This window comes from Mus caroli, unplaced genomic scaffold (assembly GCF_978045245.1).
Source record: "Mus caroli unplaced genomic scaffold, Mus_caroli_1 scaffold_8, whole genome shotgun sequence".
Classification (NCBI taxonomy): domain Eukaryota; kingdom Metazoa; phylum Chordata; class Mammalia; order Rodentia; family Muridae; genus Mus; species Mus caroli.
In genome coordinates this window covers 40,671,312-40,689,785 of record NW_028227263.1, presented here as the reverse complement: position 1 = coordinate 40,689,785, position 18,474 = coordinate 40,671,312, and the positions used below count along the sequence as shown (strand labels likewise).

General features: G+C 41.6%; 1 protein-coding gene across 1 annotated transcript in view; it reads left to right on the top strand.

Moving 5' to 3' along the window:
- Positions 1-2,293: 2,293 nt before the first annotated feature.
- Positions 2,294-18,474, top strand: part of Dnhd1 (dynein heavy chain domain 1) — a 71,614-nt gene continuing 55,433 nt past the window's right edge. The window contains exons 1-7 of the mRNA XM_021167320.3: positions 2,294-2,426; positions 2,557-2,756; positions 2,978-3,782; positions 7,109-7,270; positions 8,383-8,586; positions 8,670-8,780; positions 14,711-14,867. Coding sequence (XP_021022979.1) covers positions 2,693-2,756; positions 2,978-3,782; positions 7,109-7,270; positions 8,383-8,586; positions 8,670-8,780; positions 14,711-14,867 — 1,503 coding nt within the window. The 5' untranslated portion in view covers positions 2,294-2,426; positions 2,557-2,692. The remainder of the gene's footprint in view (positions 2,427-2,556; positions 2,757-2,977; positions 3,783-7,108; positions 7,271-8,382; positions 8,587-8,669; positions 8,781-14,710; positions 14,868-18,474) is intronic.

Below are 18,474 nucleotides of genomic sequence, written 5' to 3'. Positions count from 1 at the left end.
TTATATCAAGAGTCTATTTTTGTGAGACTAAACATTTTATATACATAACATCATTTAATCGCACAACTGTCCTAAGAAGTAGACACTATTTTTATTTTCAAAACTATAAGCCAAGTGGAAAAATCAAGATTTTAATTTAGGCAATCTGATCCCAGAACCAGTCTTACCAACTAATATTGTTATCCATTGATACATTTTCCCATATTTTACAATCATCTATTCATAGTACTTAGCACCAAGGACTGGAGATAGAGTAAGAGGCAATAAGAACAATTAGAATCTCTGCCACTATGGAGTTTGTATGTTTTTGTTGTTGTTGTTATGATTCTGTTTATTATTTTCTTTTTTATTAGATATTTTCATTATTTACACTTCAAATGTTATCCCCTTTCCTGGTTTCTCCTCCAAAACCCCCCTATCCCCTTCCCCCTCTTCCTGCTCACCAATCAATCTACCCACTCCCATCTCCTGGCCCTGGCATTCCCCTACACTGGGGCCTTCACAGGACCAAGGGCCTCTCCTCCCATTGATGACTGACAAGGCCATCTGCCACATATGTGGCTGGAGCCATGGTCCCTCCATGTGCACTCTTTGGTTGGTGGTCAGTCCCTGGGAGCTCTGTGGGTAATGGTTGGTTCATATTGTTGTTCTTCCTATGGGGCTGCAAACCCCTTCAGCTCCTTGGATCCTTTCTCTGGTTCCTCCATTGGGGACCCTGTGCTTAGTCCAGTGGTTGACTGAGAACATCTACCTCTGTATTTGTCAGGCACTGGTAGAGCCTCTCGGGAGACAGCTATATTAGGCTTCTGTCAGCAAGCACTTGTTGGCATCCACAATAGTGTCTGGGTTTGATGACTATATGGGATGGATTCCCTGGTGGGTCAGTCTCTGCTCCACAGTTTGTCTCTGTAACTCCAGGAGCTTATATATATATTTTTAATCAGGGTAAATGGATAAGCAAGTATGAGATAGCAATCAAAGTATGGGGTAAATTGGTTTGGGGAAAAGAGGGTCTGGACTTATGGGAGAGTGCTGACTTCTGGGAAATTAAAGGATTCACTATAAGGGGATGCCTGAGCAGAAACTTGAAATAATTTGAGAACAATGTGGAGAAAAGTGCTCACTCTTGTATACAACCCTTCCACCAGTGAGATGAACTATCAAGGTTATACCTCCTAATCTTTCCCAAACAGCTCCAGCAAGGGACCAAACATTCAGATATATGAACCTCGGGGTCATTCTCATTCAAACCACCACAACCTTTGCAAAAAAAAAAAAAAAAAAAAAGATTAGATGTGAAAGTGCCTAGGTCAGGCCAAGTGAAGGAGTGACACAGGCAACTTCCAGGTTGTGCCCTTAATAAAGAGTGTGATTTCTTCTCTTCTTCATCTCACTAGTTGTAATGGGCCTAGGCAGAGGAGGTGATGAACTCTCTTGGATCCTGAAGGCAAAGACTATTTCCTTAGCCTTAGAGAAAGCAGAACACTCTGGCCATGGTCCTGGGAATACTCAAGCTTGAATGTGACTCAAGTGAGAGCAAACACTAAATTTCTAGTTGGACACATAAGCATAATCCTTTCCTTCAGAAGGTTGAGGCAGGGGAGTCATGACTTCAAGGACAGCTTTCATTTCTAGACTGGAGACTAAACCCAGGGCTTTGAGCATATGAGGCAAGTGTTGAACTACTGAGCTATGCCTCTCACCCGTGAGATCTGTATCTCAGACTTAAAACTTGAAATATATGAAATCAGACACCCTACTCCCCCAAGTCTACTCTTTTTACTGTCTGGCCTATCAAAATTTCCACTGATTAAAATCTGTAACAGAGGTAGGCTTGCTCTCTCTCTCTCTCTCTCTCTCTCTCTCTCTCTCTCTCTCATAACTAAACCACTCCCAGAGTCTTCAGCCACTACTAGATGTGTAGCTTGTTGAGAGAGAGACAAGATTTTTGTCTCACTCAGGTTTCTTGTTGCGACTTGAGGTGGGACAGTTGGATATGCTGTCAAGGGAGGGGAGAGAAAAAAATCAGTGAGTGGGTGAGTCTCCAGGATTACACTTGCTTCCTACGACCACGCCCCTAATGCTGTTAGCGCCCCCAATCAATCTTGTCATTCAGTCTCCCACTCAGCCAGATTCTCTTTGGGCCTTTGGGGTGTCAGGTTAAAAGCAGCCTGCTAGTGTGGCCTGGGTCCCGCTCCCGCCCCCAGGCCCCTCCCACATGCCTGTTGAACTCTCCTGGCTCCCGTTTGAGGCTCGGGCCTCCAGGATTCTGTAACGGTTCTAACAGCTGGGAGCAGGTGGTGCAGCTGAGTCCTCTGCTCTGGGATCTGCTACCCTTGCCCTCAGTGGCTCTGTTCTTTCAGTGCCTAGGGAGGCCCCGCCCACTGGCGCACCGGGAGCTGTCTTCTGCCACGTCTTTCCGCTAGGTGTCCTAAACTGCTTCCCTACCTAGTAGCCAGCTTTGCACTCTGGACCTTCTCAGTCTATGGTAAAGGCTTCAGGGGACGGGAGCTTTGCTGCCTTTGAGTGACAACCCCTTTGTGTTTCCTTTTCAAGGTGGTTGCCAGCCTCCACTCTGAGGTTTTCCTCATGTGAACACAGTTTTTCCAAAGATTTTGCAAGCGTGTATCGGTCTCTGTGTTAAGTGACTGGAACTGAGTCTAAGTTCATTCACGACAGGGAGCGCTCCGCAATGAAACCTCATTCACAGACCAGTCCCCCTTCCCTTCCCATGCCTTCTACATCCTGCAGGCCAGGTGAGACGAGGCCTTGGAGGGTGGGAAGGAGCTCCTGGGCAGGGAGGGCTCCCTCTTGGACTTGTGCTAGTCCTTGACAGTGAGTGGCTCAGTAAGGGCTCTCTACTGGTCTTCCTATGCTCTACAACTCTATCCACCTTGCTGTCCTAACCCTACCTGCACCGCCCAGAGCCAGAACTTATACACGCCCCCCCCCCCCCCGACCCTGCTGGGTCACACAGGTCAGACCCAGAAGCCAAAAGCCTGGAATTGGCATTTGGACCCCGAGCTGTGGGCAAGATCTGTTCGACAACAGTTGAATACCTGCCTCCGCTTTATTCTGGAAGAGAAGGAAAACCCATGGTTTTATACCCTTCAGTCTGGGCTCGTTGGATGTAGCTGCAGCGGACAAGAACACTCTAGGGACTGTCAAATGAAACAGGAGGATCTCAAGGCAGTGGTTGAATCAGAGCAGCGGACACTGCTGAAGCTGCTACTGTCTGAGCTTCAGTCTCTGTTCTCAGCTGTGATGCAGGATGGCAGTTGTGAAGCTTGGCGCTATCTGCATGCAGTACTGGGCCTGTTGCCTCCATACCGTGAGATGCTAGCTGGTCAACTCGAGTTGCTGCCCTTCCTGGAGCAGCTGTACTGCTGGGCACCCAAGGTCCAAGCCCGGCTAGAGCTGGACCTGCTAGATGCCATAGACAAGGCCTTTCCCCCAGACAGTTCTTTGTTACATAGTTCTTCCCATGTTGACTGTAGTCCATGGATGAAGAGGTTTCATCGAGGGCCTCCATGCTCAGCATGCCCTTTTGTGAAGGCCCAGTGGGACCGGCAACAAAAAAAGGAATTGGCCACGTGGCTCCGACCATTGACACTGCCTGAGCTACAGCACTGTCTGGGCATTGTTGGTGCTGAGGTGGCCCTAGAAGAGACCCCATGGCTGGACAGCCTTAGTCTTTTGCCCTTGGCACTGGCTACAGATATCCCTGTACAGTATGGAAGCAGAGATACTGAGCACGCAGAAGGGGAACCTGCTGGGAGAAAGTGAGTGGCATGGTTTGGGGCTTTAAGTAGAAGAGATAAAAGGAATTAGTTTAGGTGCCTGCAGGGCTACTGACTTCTTGAGCCAGCTCCTTCTGGCTCTTCAGGATTAGCCCACCTCTAAAGTGAGCTGGACTAGGCTGCACTTTTTTCACTTGTAAAAACAAAGCTAATGTCTCAATGCTAATCTATTGGGAAACACTGAAATCAATAGCAGCCATTAGGAAGTCAAAACTTGACCTTGTAGTTTCCAGTCTTCTCAGACGGTGACAGAAGCTTCTTTGGGGCTTATATTCTTGGTCATTTATATTTGCCAAAACATACTTTGGGGCATATATTGTGCTGGTCCTAGGAACTCTATATGAGGTCTTTGATTACTCTAGGGAGTGCTTGCATGAGTGGTCTTCCTCCACAGGTCTATGTGAACTATTCCAGGTCTAAAGCAAAGCACTGCCTCTATGTCGACTTCCTGATCTGACAGTAAGGGAGGCCCCTTGAGTAATGATCTATTCCTTCCAGTCCCCCAGTCTGGCTTCCAAAATCCTAGGATTTCAGAATGCCTAGAAGATCCCTTCTAGGAGTTCTTTTAGTATAGGAACTTCTTCCTAGCTCTGGCCTGCTTTTCCCTTTTTATGTAGCTTGTCTATGATATATTCACTCTCTAGGCAGAAAAAAGCTAACTTTGCATGCAATCAAGCATGACTTACTTGCTCAATTTTTGCTCTTAAATTTACAGTGGGCTCAATTTGTGACTTTTTCGTGACCTCTCAGATCCCTAATGGTGGACAAGTGGGCAGGTTCCTGGAACTATGAAGGAAGGTGTCAAATGTCAACAATTTGGCTTCAATCTTCTCAGCCAAGCTTCCCTCCTGCCCCTAGCATGGGCCCAAGTCTAACTCACTCTTGGAAGACCTTAACAGAAATGGCTCTGGGTTGATATATCAGGAAGGAATCAAGTATTCATACCTGTATGAACTTGGCAGTCATCCTCTGAGGTCTAGGTAATACAGTTTACTCTTCTCCAGGACTGTCTTCCTAGGTTTTGGTTCATTTAATAACTTAATTGCTACTTGGATGTATCCAGATGCTGGGAATGTAAAAAATAAATGAGCCAAATAGATTTAGTTTTTTCCTTTGAAATCAGTCTTCCAGTTTTGTAAGGGAGATATTAGGACAAGTAACGTATAATTAACAAATTGTAGTAAGTAGTATAAAACAAAAGGCTGTTGGCTATTGCCTGTGTACTCTTGGTGGAATGGGATTGGGAAGGGAAGGGGCTGGAACAGTAGTAGTAGAAAATTTGGATAGAGATTAGATTAGTAAAGTGGGTTAGGAGGTGAAAGTGTGTCAGTGGGGCAGCAGTTAGTTGTATTACATGCTAGTGTGCGTTTGGAAATGAATGGAAGACAGTGGAAACACCGTTTCATTCTTCATCAATACCTGCTTGAAAGAAAGAAAGACACTAGAACCAGAGTTTGAAGTAATTCTGGCATCTGGATGAGACTCTTGTTAAAGAAGAGGGATATTTTCAGCCTTTAAGACACAGAACCTGAGATGTAGGTACTCTTTGTTAAAGTATCTTTTATTCTCCTGTTGTAATTGTTGTCTGGAAGGCTCACTGCCTCTGTCTGCTAATTACACCTAGTCTTGGGAGCTTCTAAGTCTCCATACAATCTTATCTAGGCCTAAAATGTTTTCAGCCTCTGAGACTTGGTGCTGAATAAACTCATCCTTTCTAGTTCTTAATGAGCTCTGACTGGCTGGTTCAATTCAACTGTACTAGCTCCAACTCTTCTCCAAGCTAACTGATTCAATCTTGCCTCTCTAGGCTTCTCCTAAATTGCTCTGCTTGGTCTAAAACTAGCTTTGGCAATATGTTCTAATTGTCCAGCTGCTTCTCATTCTCTGGCTCGTTCTGTCTTCACCTGTGTCTCGCTTGTTATCTCTCTGCAACCGGCCTCTGTTCCACTGTCCTGATAAAACTGCCTCTTTCCTCTTCCTCTGCACTAGTCTCTTAAGCAGCTTCCCTTTCCTCTCTTCTCATGAGAGTTGGGCATATTTTTTTCTGTCAAATCTTTCTCTGATTTGTCACTTTGCTGCTCAATTAGACATCACTTTAAGACATGTGTACTTTACCTTCATTGTTTGGGATTAAAGGTGTATACTAAGGGCGTATCTCTGTTCCAGCCAGAGTGATTAAAGGTATGTGCAAAGGGTAAAGCCACACCACAACTAGGAACAGGTTTTTCTACACAATCTTGGGGTTCATGGTGTGATCAAAGGGTTGAGCCACACCACAACTAGAAACCGTTTTGTTTTTTTTTCAGTAAATAGCATAATCTTGGGGTTCAGTGTAATCAAATATCCTACAGCACATCTGTATTTGTAGACTAAAGGAATCACCAGGTTATAGTAAGAGGAAAATATATGGAGCACAATAAGGAATATAGCATACACTTGAGAAAGTGGCCTTGCAGAAAATAAAGGGCACAGTCCCCTCTAGCCTGGGAAGACAGTGTGGGAGAAGGCAACTGAAACTAAGGAGTTAGTTCTGAGCTGAGAAGCTCAGTTTGTTCAGGCAAAGGAGGAAGGATGTGATGAGACTGGGGATAGGCAGGGCTGAGCATGCAGTTAGGGATAGCAGCTTAGGGAGTTGGGAACAATAGTTGTTTGTACCATGATATCAAACAGAGAGAGCCCAGAATTGAGACTGGACACTTGGGATCGTTCAGGAACCAATAGTTCTAGTTTTGTGACTATGTGACCTCACTACTAAGAAAATACATTTTTCTTTTTTGTCATGCTAGGAATCAATCCTGAGCCCCCATGCATGCTAAGCAACTGCTATACTACTGAGCCAAATTTTTAGTCCTATTTGTACTTTTTATTTTGAGATAGGGTTTTACTAAGTTGGTGGTGCTAGCCTAGAACTTAATGTTCTCTTATGATCATGGATATAGCAGTCAATAGGACTTGGTCAGGTATCAAAACCTATAAGCTGGTACAATAATGCCTTCCTATTACTTTATACAATGTTATATAACATTGACAGTAGTAACCACAACCAGTCTAGTCGAATCATTTATCAGAAAGCAGAGTTTCTCATACCCAGGCTATAGTTGACTATAGCTGATGAACATGCATGATGGACTATAATTGCTCAGTATGTGACATCTTTGAGTATAGATTAGACTATCTAGGCTCTGATAGTGTGTCCCTTCAGGTGCTTGATCTAGTGCCTGCTTTCCATGGTTAGTGATGGTAAGGCTCTCCTCTAGGCACTGATCTCTTTGCTCTGCCTTTTCTCCCTGATTTGTCTTGTCATGCAGACTTCAGGTTGCCTCTGAAGCTCCTGAGGAGAAGGCCCTCAAGAAGAAAAGCTCTAGGACTCCCGTCTTGAGAAGTCAGGTGAAATCCCTTCTGGAGAGAGACTGGACCCAGAAGAAGATCCACTTCCTTTATCTCAATGTGGTTTCTGATCGGCACTTTAAGTAAGGGCCTGGATCCAGGGCATTTCTACAGCCCTCTCCAATGCCTGGCCATGCTACCTTCTAGCTTTTTGTCTCCAAACCTATCCCCCTCTTCTGCTTGCTGTCCACACACCTCTCCCGCCTCATGGCTTCCAGCTGTCTTCCCTTCTCAGCCTCCTCTTTACCCTCCAGATCCTCTCTGCTTTTACAAGCCCTTGTCTGAATTGTGCCTTTCTTACTTTTGCTCCTTATTCTTTTGTAGACAGAAGAAAGCATTTATTTATAGCCTCAGAAGCACATTTAATGCTGACCTTATCCAATTCCAATGTAAGAATCACGTGTTGAAATCTCAGTGTTATGGAAACTTGGTCTTCCAAAAGCATCCTGATTTTAGACTAAACTAAAATGTTCTTTTCCTGGACTTCCACCTCTTGGTATTTTGTTTTTGTTTTTTGTTTGTTTGTTGGTTGGTTGGTTGGTTGGTTTCGGAGACTATAAAAACAAGCCTCTGGGTTCCATATCAGTTGCATTCATTCACTTTCTCCCATTGGATCCAAATCTTTTTTTTCTTGGATGGAACTTGGAGACTCACAAATGCTAGGTGAATGCTCTACCACTGAGTGACACCCCACCTTGCCTTAATTCCTCTTTCCATCTTTCCCTCACAACCTCCTAACAGGCTCTGATAGTTACGACTAAAACACTTCCATCCCCACCCCACACACAGTTCAACATCTCCAAAATGTCCATGTGTCTTAAAAAAATCAAAGTATCACAATGGGAGGATTTTTAATTTTACTTTTCATAAAATAATATTGTATCTTACATGAGATGATGTCTTGATTTTTGTGAGATGTTCTGTATCTGAAGATAAGGCCTTGGTTCAGGCTAAAAAGCTAGATGTCGCCTTTCTCTTTCTTTTCACCTATCTTTTGCTTAAATTGATGTTCATTCAATCATTCTAGTTTGAATACTATTCTGCTGTTTCTCCCCATTTCTACTTTTTTTCTGCCTCTCTATCTCCTTTTTTTTCTTCCCCTGTCCTCCCCTGATTTCCTCCGGGTATGTGCACAAATTCTTTGGTTCCCATTGATCAGACTTGGATTTTGTTGTTGTCTTTTAATTATAAACAGCCCTTACAAGCTGGTGGCAGTGCCACCAGACAAGGTGAATCCTGAGCACTACATCTTCTCTCCCTTTGGGATCCTGCATATACATCCTGTGGAAGGCAGCGAGGCAATGACACTGGGCACTTGGCACCGCGACTATGCTCTCTGGCGTGAGCTCCAGCGCATCCCGTTCTTTAAGAATTGCCTCTTACGAAAGGCGTTGACCTGGTAGGTGGTGGCAGGGTGGTCTTGGATGGAGCAATGGATGAAGGAAATATGAAAACACATCATCACTCACCTTTAACTTGTAGTTGGAAGAAAAATGTGAGGTTGTGTGGGCTGCATCGGATCCAGACATTCTTGAAGACTCATCTGCTCTTGGCTATTCCTCATTTTGGAGTTGGGATGCTCCATATTAGCAGGTGAGGTATTATAACACAGCAGCCATGGACTTTTAAATGTTAAATACTGGGTAAGGGGGTACATGCTTGTAGTCCCACTTCTCAGAGGGCTGAGGCAGTAAGATGAAGAGGTTGGCCTATGCTGCAAAACAGAGCCTACCATGTCTTTGGTTGTTTGGTTTGTTTTTTGTTTTTTTGATGAACATATGTGTGTGTTGCAGTGCTAGGGATTGAATCTAGTGCCTTCAACATACTAGGCAAGTGCTCCACCACTGAACTACATCTCCTATCTTCAAAATGTTGTGTCCATAACCACAAAAACTTATTTGGACATAAAGCATACCATGCCCATTCATAAAATTCTAAGATAAAAAAAAAAACCTACAAAGAAAAACTCCCTAATTTTGTCATCCACAAATGATCTATAAGAACATCTTATTTTATTTTTCTAATTAGTCCTATTACATATATAAAATATGATCATATGTTACATGTTTATATAACCAGTATTCTGAATGTATCTCCATGTAATTACATGTTCTTTTATACCAACTTGTCCTAAATACAACACAATTAATTACCAAGCCTGTGGGTCACACTGTATTTGAATCTAAAAACTCTATTTTTTTTTTTCTGGAGCTGAGGACCAAACCCAGGGCCTTGAACTTGCTAGGCAAGCGCTCTACCACTGAGCTAAATCCCCAACCCTTAAAAATTCTTTAATCTCTCTTCATTTCTCCCTCAAACATACCCACACTCTTTTGAAAGTTGGTTATTATTTTATCACTTCTTTGCCTTTCCTTCATGATGTTTCAGGTATATTCTATGATAGGAATTGCAAGCTCAAATGCCCAGGGAGCCTGAAGTGGAGATACTAGAAGAATATAGTGATCAGATGCAAGATATTAGAGATTGTGGCACTGAAGCCTGAGGAGTGAATCTGTAAAAGACGGTCACTTCTCAGTCCCAACAAAGTGATATTATAGAATATAGGTCAAATATGATCAGCTAACCTTAGTTTTTAGAATTTCCTGGAAATCTACATTTCATGGTAAAATTTAAACTTTCAAAAATTAAATAATAGTATTTTGGTTGTGTGTATGTGTAAGTCAGAGAGTGACTTGGGAGAGTCGGTTCTTTCCTTCCACTGTGTGGGACCTGGGAGGTCATCAGGCTTAGTGGCAAATGCTTTTACCTACCAAACCATCTTGCCAGTTCTAAAAAAATTTTAACTTTTTAAAATTTGAATATTATTTGGGGTCAAATTTTAATTTAAAAAAGTATGAGATTCAACTCCTAGCAATATACACTGTAAACTTTTCAGTCTGAATTTGGTACATTGGTCACCAGTTTGCAGCCTCTTTAGGCTGTTACCGTTCTCTGAACTTGCCTAGTCATCAAAATGGTTCTTATCTTGTTTTTGTTTTCTGTTTTGTTTTTCTGGTTGTTTTATTTTGTTTTTGAGACAGGGTCTCATATACCCCAGGCTGGCCTGTAATTTGCTCCCCAAGTGTGATGGTTTATATATGCTCAGCCCAGGGTGTGACAAGATTAGAAGGTGTTGCCCTGTTGCAGTAGGTGTGTCACTATGGGTGTGAGCTTTAAGACCCTCATCCTAGCTGCCTGAAAGTCAGTATTCTTCTAGCAGCCCTCAGTTGAAAATATAGAACTATTAGCTCTGCCTGCACCATGCCTTCCTGGATGCTGCCATGCTCCTGCCTTGATGGTAATAGACTGAATCTCTGAACCTGTATGCCAGCCCCAATTAAATGTTGTCTTTTATAAGATTTGCACTGGTCATGGTGTCTATTCAAAGCAGTAAAACCCTAAGACAGAAGTTGGTATCAGGGACTAGGGTATTGCTGTGATAGACCTGACTATGCTTTTGTTTGGAAGAATGTGTATTTTGGGACTTTGGATTTGGAAAGCAGTGGAATGCTTTAAATGGGGCTTAGTGGGCCATCCTAGTAGAATATGGAAGACTTTGTTACTGAGAGTGGTTTGAACTGTGCAGACCTGGCCCAAGAGGTTTCAGAGGAGAATTTCAGTGCGTGGCCTAGAGACTGTTTTTGTGCGATTTTTGGTGAAGAATGTGGCTGCTTTTTGCCCTTGTATGAAGAGTCTAACCCAGGCTAAGGTAAAGTGATTTATATTACTTACATTGACAAAGGAAGTCTCAAAAAAGCCTAGCAGAGACTCTGTTCTCTAGTTAAATCTCACGAAGAGCATTTTGAACAAGCAGAGTAAGCTTAGAAAGGAAAAATATAAAATATATGATATTAAAGGGGGTACCAGGAAGTGAAATTTAGTTGAATCCTGTGTTCAAGGATGTTAAATTGAATTAAGGAAGTAGTGACTTTGAGGTAAGATCCCACCCAGCTGCATTTAGGTCCAGGCATTGTAGTACAAACCTTTAATCCCAGTAGATAAAGCCAAACAAATCTCTGAGTTCAAGGCCAGCCTGAACAGAGCAAGTTCTATGTGAAGAAAAGCTTATGTCCAGGTGTAGTGGTACACAATTTTAATCCCAGCATTGATAAAGTAATAGATCAAGGGGTGTAGGGGAGGGCTGGAGAGATGGCTCAGTGGTTAAGAGCACTGACTGCTGCTCTACCAGAGATTCTGAGTTCAATTTTCAGCAACCACATGGTGGCCTACAACCATCTGTAATGGGATCTGATGCCCTCTTCTGGTGTGTCTGAAGAGAGCTACAGTGTACTTACATACAAAAGTAAATAAATAAATCTTTAAAAGAATAGAACGGGGCGGGGGGAGGGGGGCAGGGATGTTCCAGCTCCAGCAAGCAGCAGAACTCAGCAGGTTTTTGGACATTTGGCTTTGGCTTTAGCGTCAAGAATAGAAGGAACTACTGGGACAATTGATGCTGGTTAGCTAGAGCTAGGAAATTACTGGTGATTAAGAAGAGACTAGCATCACCGAGGTCAAATCTTCTGGAAATTTTTTTCTGAGAGCACAAAGACCTATGTTCCAGAAATAGCCAAGGTGCTGCAGCTGTACTTGGTATTATGTAAGAGTCACTCCAACTCCAGAATCAGTCCCACAACACCTAGAGGGAGCTCCACTCCCAGGCACTCTGACATACCCAGGATCCCAGGATGCCAGGAGCTTGCTCACACCAGGATATCAGGATCCCAGAGTTAGCTTGAATCCTAGGAACTCTGATACACCCAGGATCTCAGGATCACAGGATCACACAGACAGCTGGCCTCTGAGGAGTTCTAACACAACCAGGATCACAGGAAGGACAGGTTCCAGTCAGATATAGCGAGAGCAGGTAGCACTAGAGATAATCAGATGATGGAAGGCAAGTATAAGAAAGAACATAAGCAACAGAAACCAAGGTTACTTGGCATCATCAGAACCCAATTCTCTCACCATAGCAAGTCCTGGATACACCATCACATCAGAAAAGCAAGATTCAGATCTAAAAATCACTTCTCATGATGGTGTTAGAGAATTTTAAGAAGGACATAAATAACTCCCTTAAAGAAATACAGGAGAAAGAGGAAACACAAAAATCCCTTAAAGAATTACAGGAAAACACAAACAGGTGAATTAAATGAACAAAATCATCCAGGATATAAAAATGGAAATAGAAACAATAAAGAAATCATAACGGGAGACAACCCTGGAGTTAGAAAACCTAGGAAAAAAATCAGGAGTCATAGATGTAAGCATCACCAACAGAATACAAGACATAGAAGAGAGAATCTCAGGTGCAGAAGATTCCATAGAAAACATAGACACAACAGTCAAAGAAAATGCAAAAGGCAAAAAGCTCCTAACCCAAAACACAATGAAAGACCAAACCTAAGGATAATAGGTATAGAAGAGAGCAAAGATTCCCAACTTAAAGGACCAGTAAATATCAACAAAATTATAGAAGAAAACTTCCCTAACCCAAAGAAAGAGATGCCCGTGGACATACAAGAAGCCTACAGAACTCCTAATAGATTGGACCAGAAAAGAAATTCCTCCCATTACATAATAGTCAAAACACCAAATTCACAAGACAGTATTAAAAGCAGTAAAGGAAAAGGGTCAATAAACATATAAAGGCAGACCTATCAGAATTACACCAGACTTCTCACCAGAGACTATGAAAGCTAGAAGATCCTGGGCAGCTGTCATACAGACCCTAAGAGAGCACAAATGCCAGCCCATGCTACTATATCCAGCAAAACTCTCAATTACCATAGATGGAGAAACCAAGATATTCCATAACAAAACCAAATTTACACAATGTCTTTCCATAAACCCAGATCAACAAAGAATAATAGAAAACACCAACACAAGGAGCGAAGAAGCTACACCCCAGAAAAAGCAAGAAAGTAATCTTTCAACAAACCCCAAAGAAGATAGCACACAAATATAATTCCACCTCTTAACAAAAATAACAAGAAGTAGCAATGACTTTTCCTTAACATCTCTTGACATCAGTGGACTCAATTCCCCAATAAAAAGACATAGACTAACAGACTGGATACATATATAGGACCCAGCATTGTGCTGCATACAGGAAACACACCTTCATGACAAAGACAGACACTACCTTAGAGTAAAAGGTTGGAAAACAATTTTTCAAGAAACAAGCTGGAGTAGCCATTCTAATATTGAATGAAATTGACTTTCAACCAAAAGTTATCAAAAAGGATAAGGAATGACACTTCATACTAGTCAAAGGAAAAATGTACCAAGATGAACTCTCAATTCTGAACGTCTATGCTCCAAATGCAATGGCACCCATATTCATAAAAGAAACTTTACTAAAGCTCAAAGCACACATCACACCCCACTCAATAATAGTGGAAGACTTCAACACCCCACTCTCAGCAGGCCTCAACAGATACAAGACGATTGAAATAATCCCATGCGCCCTATCAGATCAGCCCAGGGTGTGACAAGATTAGAAGGTGTTGCCCTGTTGCAGTAGGTGTGTCACTATGGGTGTGAGCTTTAAGACCCTCATCCTAGCTGCCTGAAAGTCAGTATTCTTCTAGAAGCCCTCAGTTGAAGATATAGAACTCTCAGCTCTGCCTGCACCATGCCTGCCTGGATGCTGCCATGATCCTGCCTTGATGATAATAGACTGAATCTCTGAACCTGTATGCCAACCCCAATTAAATGTTGTCCTTTATAAGATTTGCACTGGTCATGGTGTCTGTTCACAGCAGTAAAACCCTAACTAGGACACCAGGCAAAGGCTAGCTTTGAACTTTTTACCTCAAGCTCCTAACATTTAGGATTGTCAACATGCCTGTTGATGGTGTAAATCTTGGATGGATTGATATGTTTGAATCTAGAGCCTGGAAACTAGAAAGAGAATTTACTCTTTGAGCCTCAAGATAATGGCCTGAAAACACCTGTAAGGATTTCAGCCACACAGTGCTAATAATGAGAACTAAATGAGATTATAGAAATAACATATCATATAGAATGCCTTTTAGGGAGTCTGGAATAGATACCATATATTCACCCTCATCTTAAACATCCTGTCTATTTATTGGGGTATGTTCATATTTTTCAAGGAATCTCAAGAGCTGGGAGACAGGGAGGGGAGAGAACAGGAACAGCTTCCTTGGGAACAGCCAAACACAGAGCGTGCCTGTAGACCTTGACTGTTCGGGACCTTTTGTTTTTCCTTATTCCTAGGAAGAAGTCTCTTGTCTTTTCACATCTTAGGACTTATCTGAGCCTCTCTTGAAAGAAAACTCACTAGGTATAAGTATATGTGCATTCTGCGAAGCTTTTCCAAATAATTCCCCATCTGGTAACTTTCTGGTCTTAAGAAGCTGCCGTTGGTTTCTGAGAATATTAGTCTTTGTAAACATCTGCTCCATCTGTGTTGAACTGGGTTGGGAAGAGTTCAAAGGTGTTGAAAGAGGGATGACTGGGACACCTGCTCTTACTAGCTCATTTCTTGATTCTAGGCTTCTTCAAGAGTTTCGTTCTGTGTCCTGGCTACCCAAGGAGCCAGATAAGTCCTATGAGCTGGTGGACCTGCAGAAGGCAATAGCCAAAGAGAACCACAAGGCTCTTCGAATGCTCTGTCACTTTCTGAATCTCTGTACATCCATTCTTCAACTGGTAAGAGGCTCCCTGTTATTGTGAGACTTTTCTCCAACCCCAGGCTCTCCAGAATTTCATTTTTCTCTTGGTTAAGTTACTTCTGGGACCCCTGCTGTTGGATTAGACAAAATTTTCTCCTTAGCAACAATAGTTTCTATTCTGCAATAGATGGATCAATAACAAGTGAGCACTCTTAACTTTCCCTAAAGGTTGTTCCTGGCCTAAGACCAGGATGGAAAAAGTGTGTTAACAGTGTCTGTTTTGTCCAGTGTTTGTGCTAACATGAAGAAATTAGAACATTAAGGAAATTAAGAACTGGAATCCTAACCTTTGATGCTTCTGGGATTATCTTTGAGCCTATGGCAAGCCTCAATGGCTAGTAGACACACACAATGACCAAATCTTCCCTAATTGACTACTTTGTATCTGAGGTCCACATCCTTGTCTAATAGTCTGGGCTGTCTTGTCTGGTTCTTGCCTCTTGTCTGTGATCTATGATATATTTTTGTTTGATATTTAAGCCAGGTGCCTTATGGCAGTATTTGGAGATGGAACACTTGGAAGGTAATAGGGCCAGGAAGGTTCTGCCTCTGCCTCCCTCGCCTTCTTAGCCCTTCCACTTTTCCCCTTAACATAGTTTTCCTCTCATCTGGAGGATGTGGAAGGAAGCCTGTTCTCAGGCTCCACAACTGTGAGAAAATAAATTTCTGTTCTCTATAAATTACCTAATTCCAAGTAATCTATTAAAGCAGAACAAATGAACTAAGACCACCCACTGTGACTGCCTTCTAAAGTGGAAGATAGTCCTGTGGTCTGTGCCTTTCATCAGAGGGACCCAAGGCTCTTTTCAGATAGTTAAGCTATGGGATATACACTTTTAGTTTGCCAAAGAAGTGTTTGGTGTACATGGGAAAAAAAAATACCTCTACATGTCTGGAGTCAGAGTGCTGTGTTCACTGGTGTGTGTTGTAATGTTTTTCCCCTCTTACAATGTTCTTATACATTGTAAATGTAAATTCTATATCAATTATAAGATAACAGAAGTTTGCAGTTTACTTTTTAAGCATTTTAATTGTGTCTTTTGGTAAACAGAAAGTTTTTTTTTTTTTAAGTTTGGACTTTCTTTTTTCCCATTAATTTATTTATTCACTTTACATCCCAATATCAGACACCCCCCCTCCTAGTCCCCTGCCTACACAGATCCTACCCTCATTCCCCCTCCATAAATGGAAAATTTTAATTTCATTTTTATCTTTCAGTTTATTATTTATATTTATATATGGTTTTTATTTTTATGTGTATGGGTATTTTCCTTACATATGTGTCTGGGCATGACATTTGTGCTGGTGCCAAGAGAGGCCAGAAGTGAACATAGGATTCTCTGGAACTGGAGTTACAATTGATTGTGAGCTATCATGTAGGTACTGAGAATTGAACCTGGCTGTGGAAGAGCAGCCATCTCTTGTCTGCTGAGCCTTCTCTCCAGCCCCAGGTTTTACTTTCTTCATATTTTTTTTTCAGTGCTATCAAGTCTTTTGGGTTCTGGTTTAAAATATCTCCACTTACTTTAGAGATATTCTCATGTTTTTCTATAGTACTTTTACTACTTCATCTTTAGATTTAGGTTTATAATCTGTTTGAAGTTTTTGTATATGAGGTGAGGAAGGAGTCAAAATTAATTTTATTCTCCATTAAGACTCTTCTTTCTCCATTTAATACTATTGACCTTCCTTTAGGTGTATTTGTACAGGTGTGTGCATTTGCATGTTTACATGTAGATGTGTGTATAGGCCAGAGGGTGATGTCAGGTATGATCTTCAATCACACTTCACCTTCCCTGTTTTTTTAGACATAGTTGTGTCTTATCAGTTGTGTAGACTTGCTGACCAGTGAGAACCCTGGAATCCACCTAACCCCAGCTCCAGCTGTAGAGTCAGAGTCCAACTCCTTAACCTGGATGCTGGGATGTGAACTTAGGTCTCCATGTTTGTGAGACAGGCGCTGTACATCCATTTCCCCATTATTTCTCACACTGTTTATCTGTAAGTGTCTGTCTCTAAAATCTGTAGCATTCATTAACCTACCCATGTCTTTTTCAGGAGCACACTGATTTCATTATTACAGCTTTCTGATGAGACTTTATATCTGGTATTGCAAATCCTATCCCTTTTCTGCTCTTATCTGCAGATAGCCCTGGCTGGTTTGCTTCTTTGAATTTCCATATTAAGTTTGAAATTAGATGTTTTTTTTTTCTACAAAATAACCTGCTTACCTATTGCACTTTTTCTTTTCTTTTCTTTTCTTTTCTTTTCTTTTCTTTTCTTTTCTTTTCTCTTTTCTTCTCTTCTCTTCTCTTCTCTTCTCTCTCTCTCTCTCTCTCTCTCTCTCTCTCTCTCTCTCTCTCTCTCTTAAATTTTAAAACAGGGTCTCTCTATGTAGTTCTGACTGTCTTGGAACTCAATATGTGGACTAGAATGTCCCTAACCCCCAACAATCCTCTTGCCTCTGCCTCCTAAACCCTGTCATTAAGCGTGCACATCCCCACACCCAGCTTCATGCCTTTATTACTGCTCTCAACAGCTGTAATAGTTCCTAATGTTTCTTTCTTTTTTTTAAATTCATTTATTTTTATTTTAAGAAAAGACAAGATGTAGACTAGGAGAAAAAAAATCTTAGTAAAACATGTGCTCACTGAAGGACATATCCAAAACACACAAAGAGCTAGTTCCTAATGTTTCTAACCTCTTTCCAGGATCATGGATCTTTTTGTGTTTCGAATTTGTTACTTTCTCTTACCCAAGATTCTGTGCATTAGATTCTTGAACATTTTTCACTAGGCCATTGTTTTCTAATTATTGCTCCACTACCACTCACTGTGGGTAAAAGATATCTGCTTGAAATGAAAAGAAATAATTTACAATATGAGGCAGATTTCTATTATTTCAAGCTAGAAAAGTGTTTTGTATATTTTTTCCTTCATAGTCCTGAACATTGAACCCAGACACTTATATGTGCTAAGGCAAGTGTTCTAAAGAAACTATGAAAATTATAAATTACAAAATATCAGTGCATGTTTCCACATTGAATTTTAAACTTTAATACCAAAACCACAGTTTTAAAAACTAAAAGACAAGCATTACTGCATAGAGTCACTTCGTCTGCTGCTGCATGGAACAGAATGAAACCTTGCCCTGCCGTGGTCACCTTCCGGAGGCAGGGATGGGAGATGTGAGCTCAGGCATCCTGCAGCTGGGCACCAAACTATTCAAACCAAGATGTTTATTGGTGCTGAATAAATGCACTTATTTAATGGGCATTCCACTGCCCATTAAAACACAGCGTCATGAAGAGTTAAAGTAGTTTTGAGACATTAAAGAAAACAGTTCTTTTTTTTGTGGCTCTCACTAAGAGTTTTTAAAATTAGGAATAGATGTTGAATTATGTTTAACAGGTTTAAAAGAATTATAACCTCCAAGTTATTGTGACTAGTACTGGTATTTTAAAACTGTATACTGATTACGTTTTTCAGTAGTAATTATTATTGTCATTTGTATGGTTTTATGCTGATTAGCAACCAGGGGGCCCTTTCAATGGAAGGCATTATATTTGTCCTCAAAACATATTC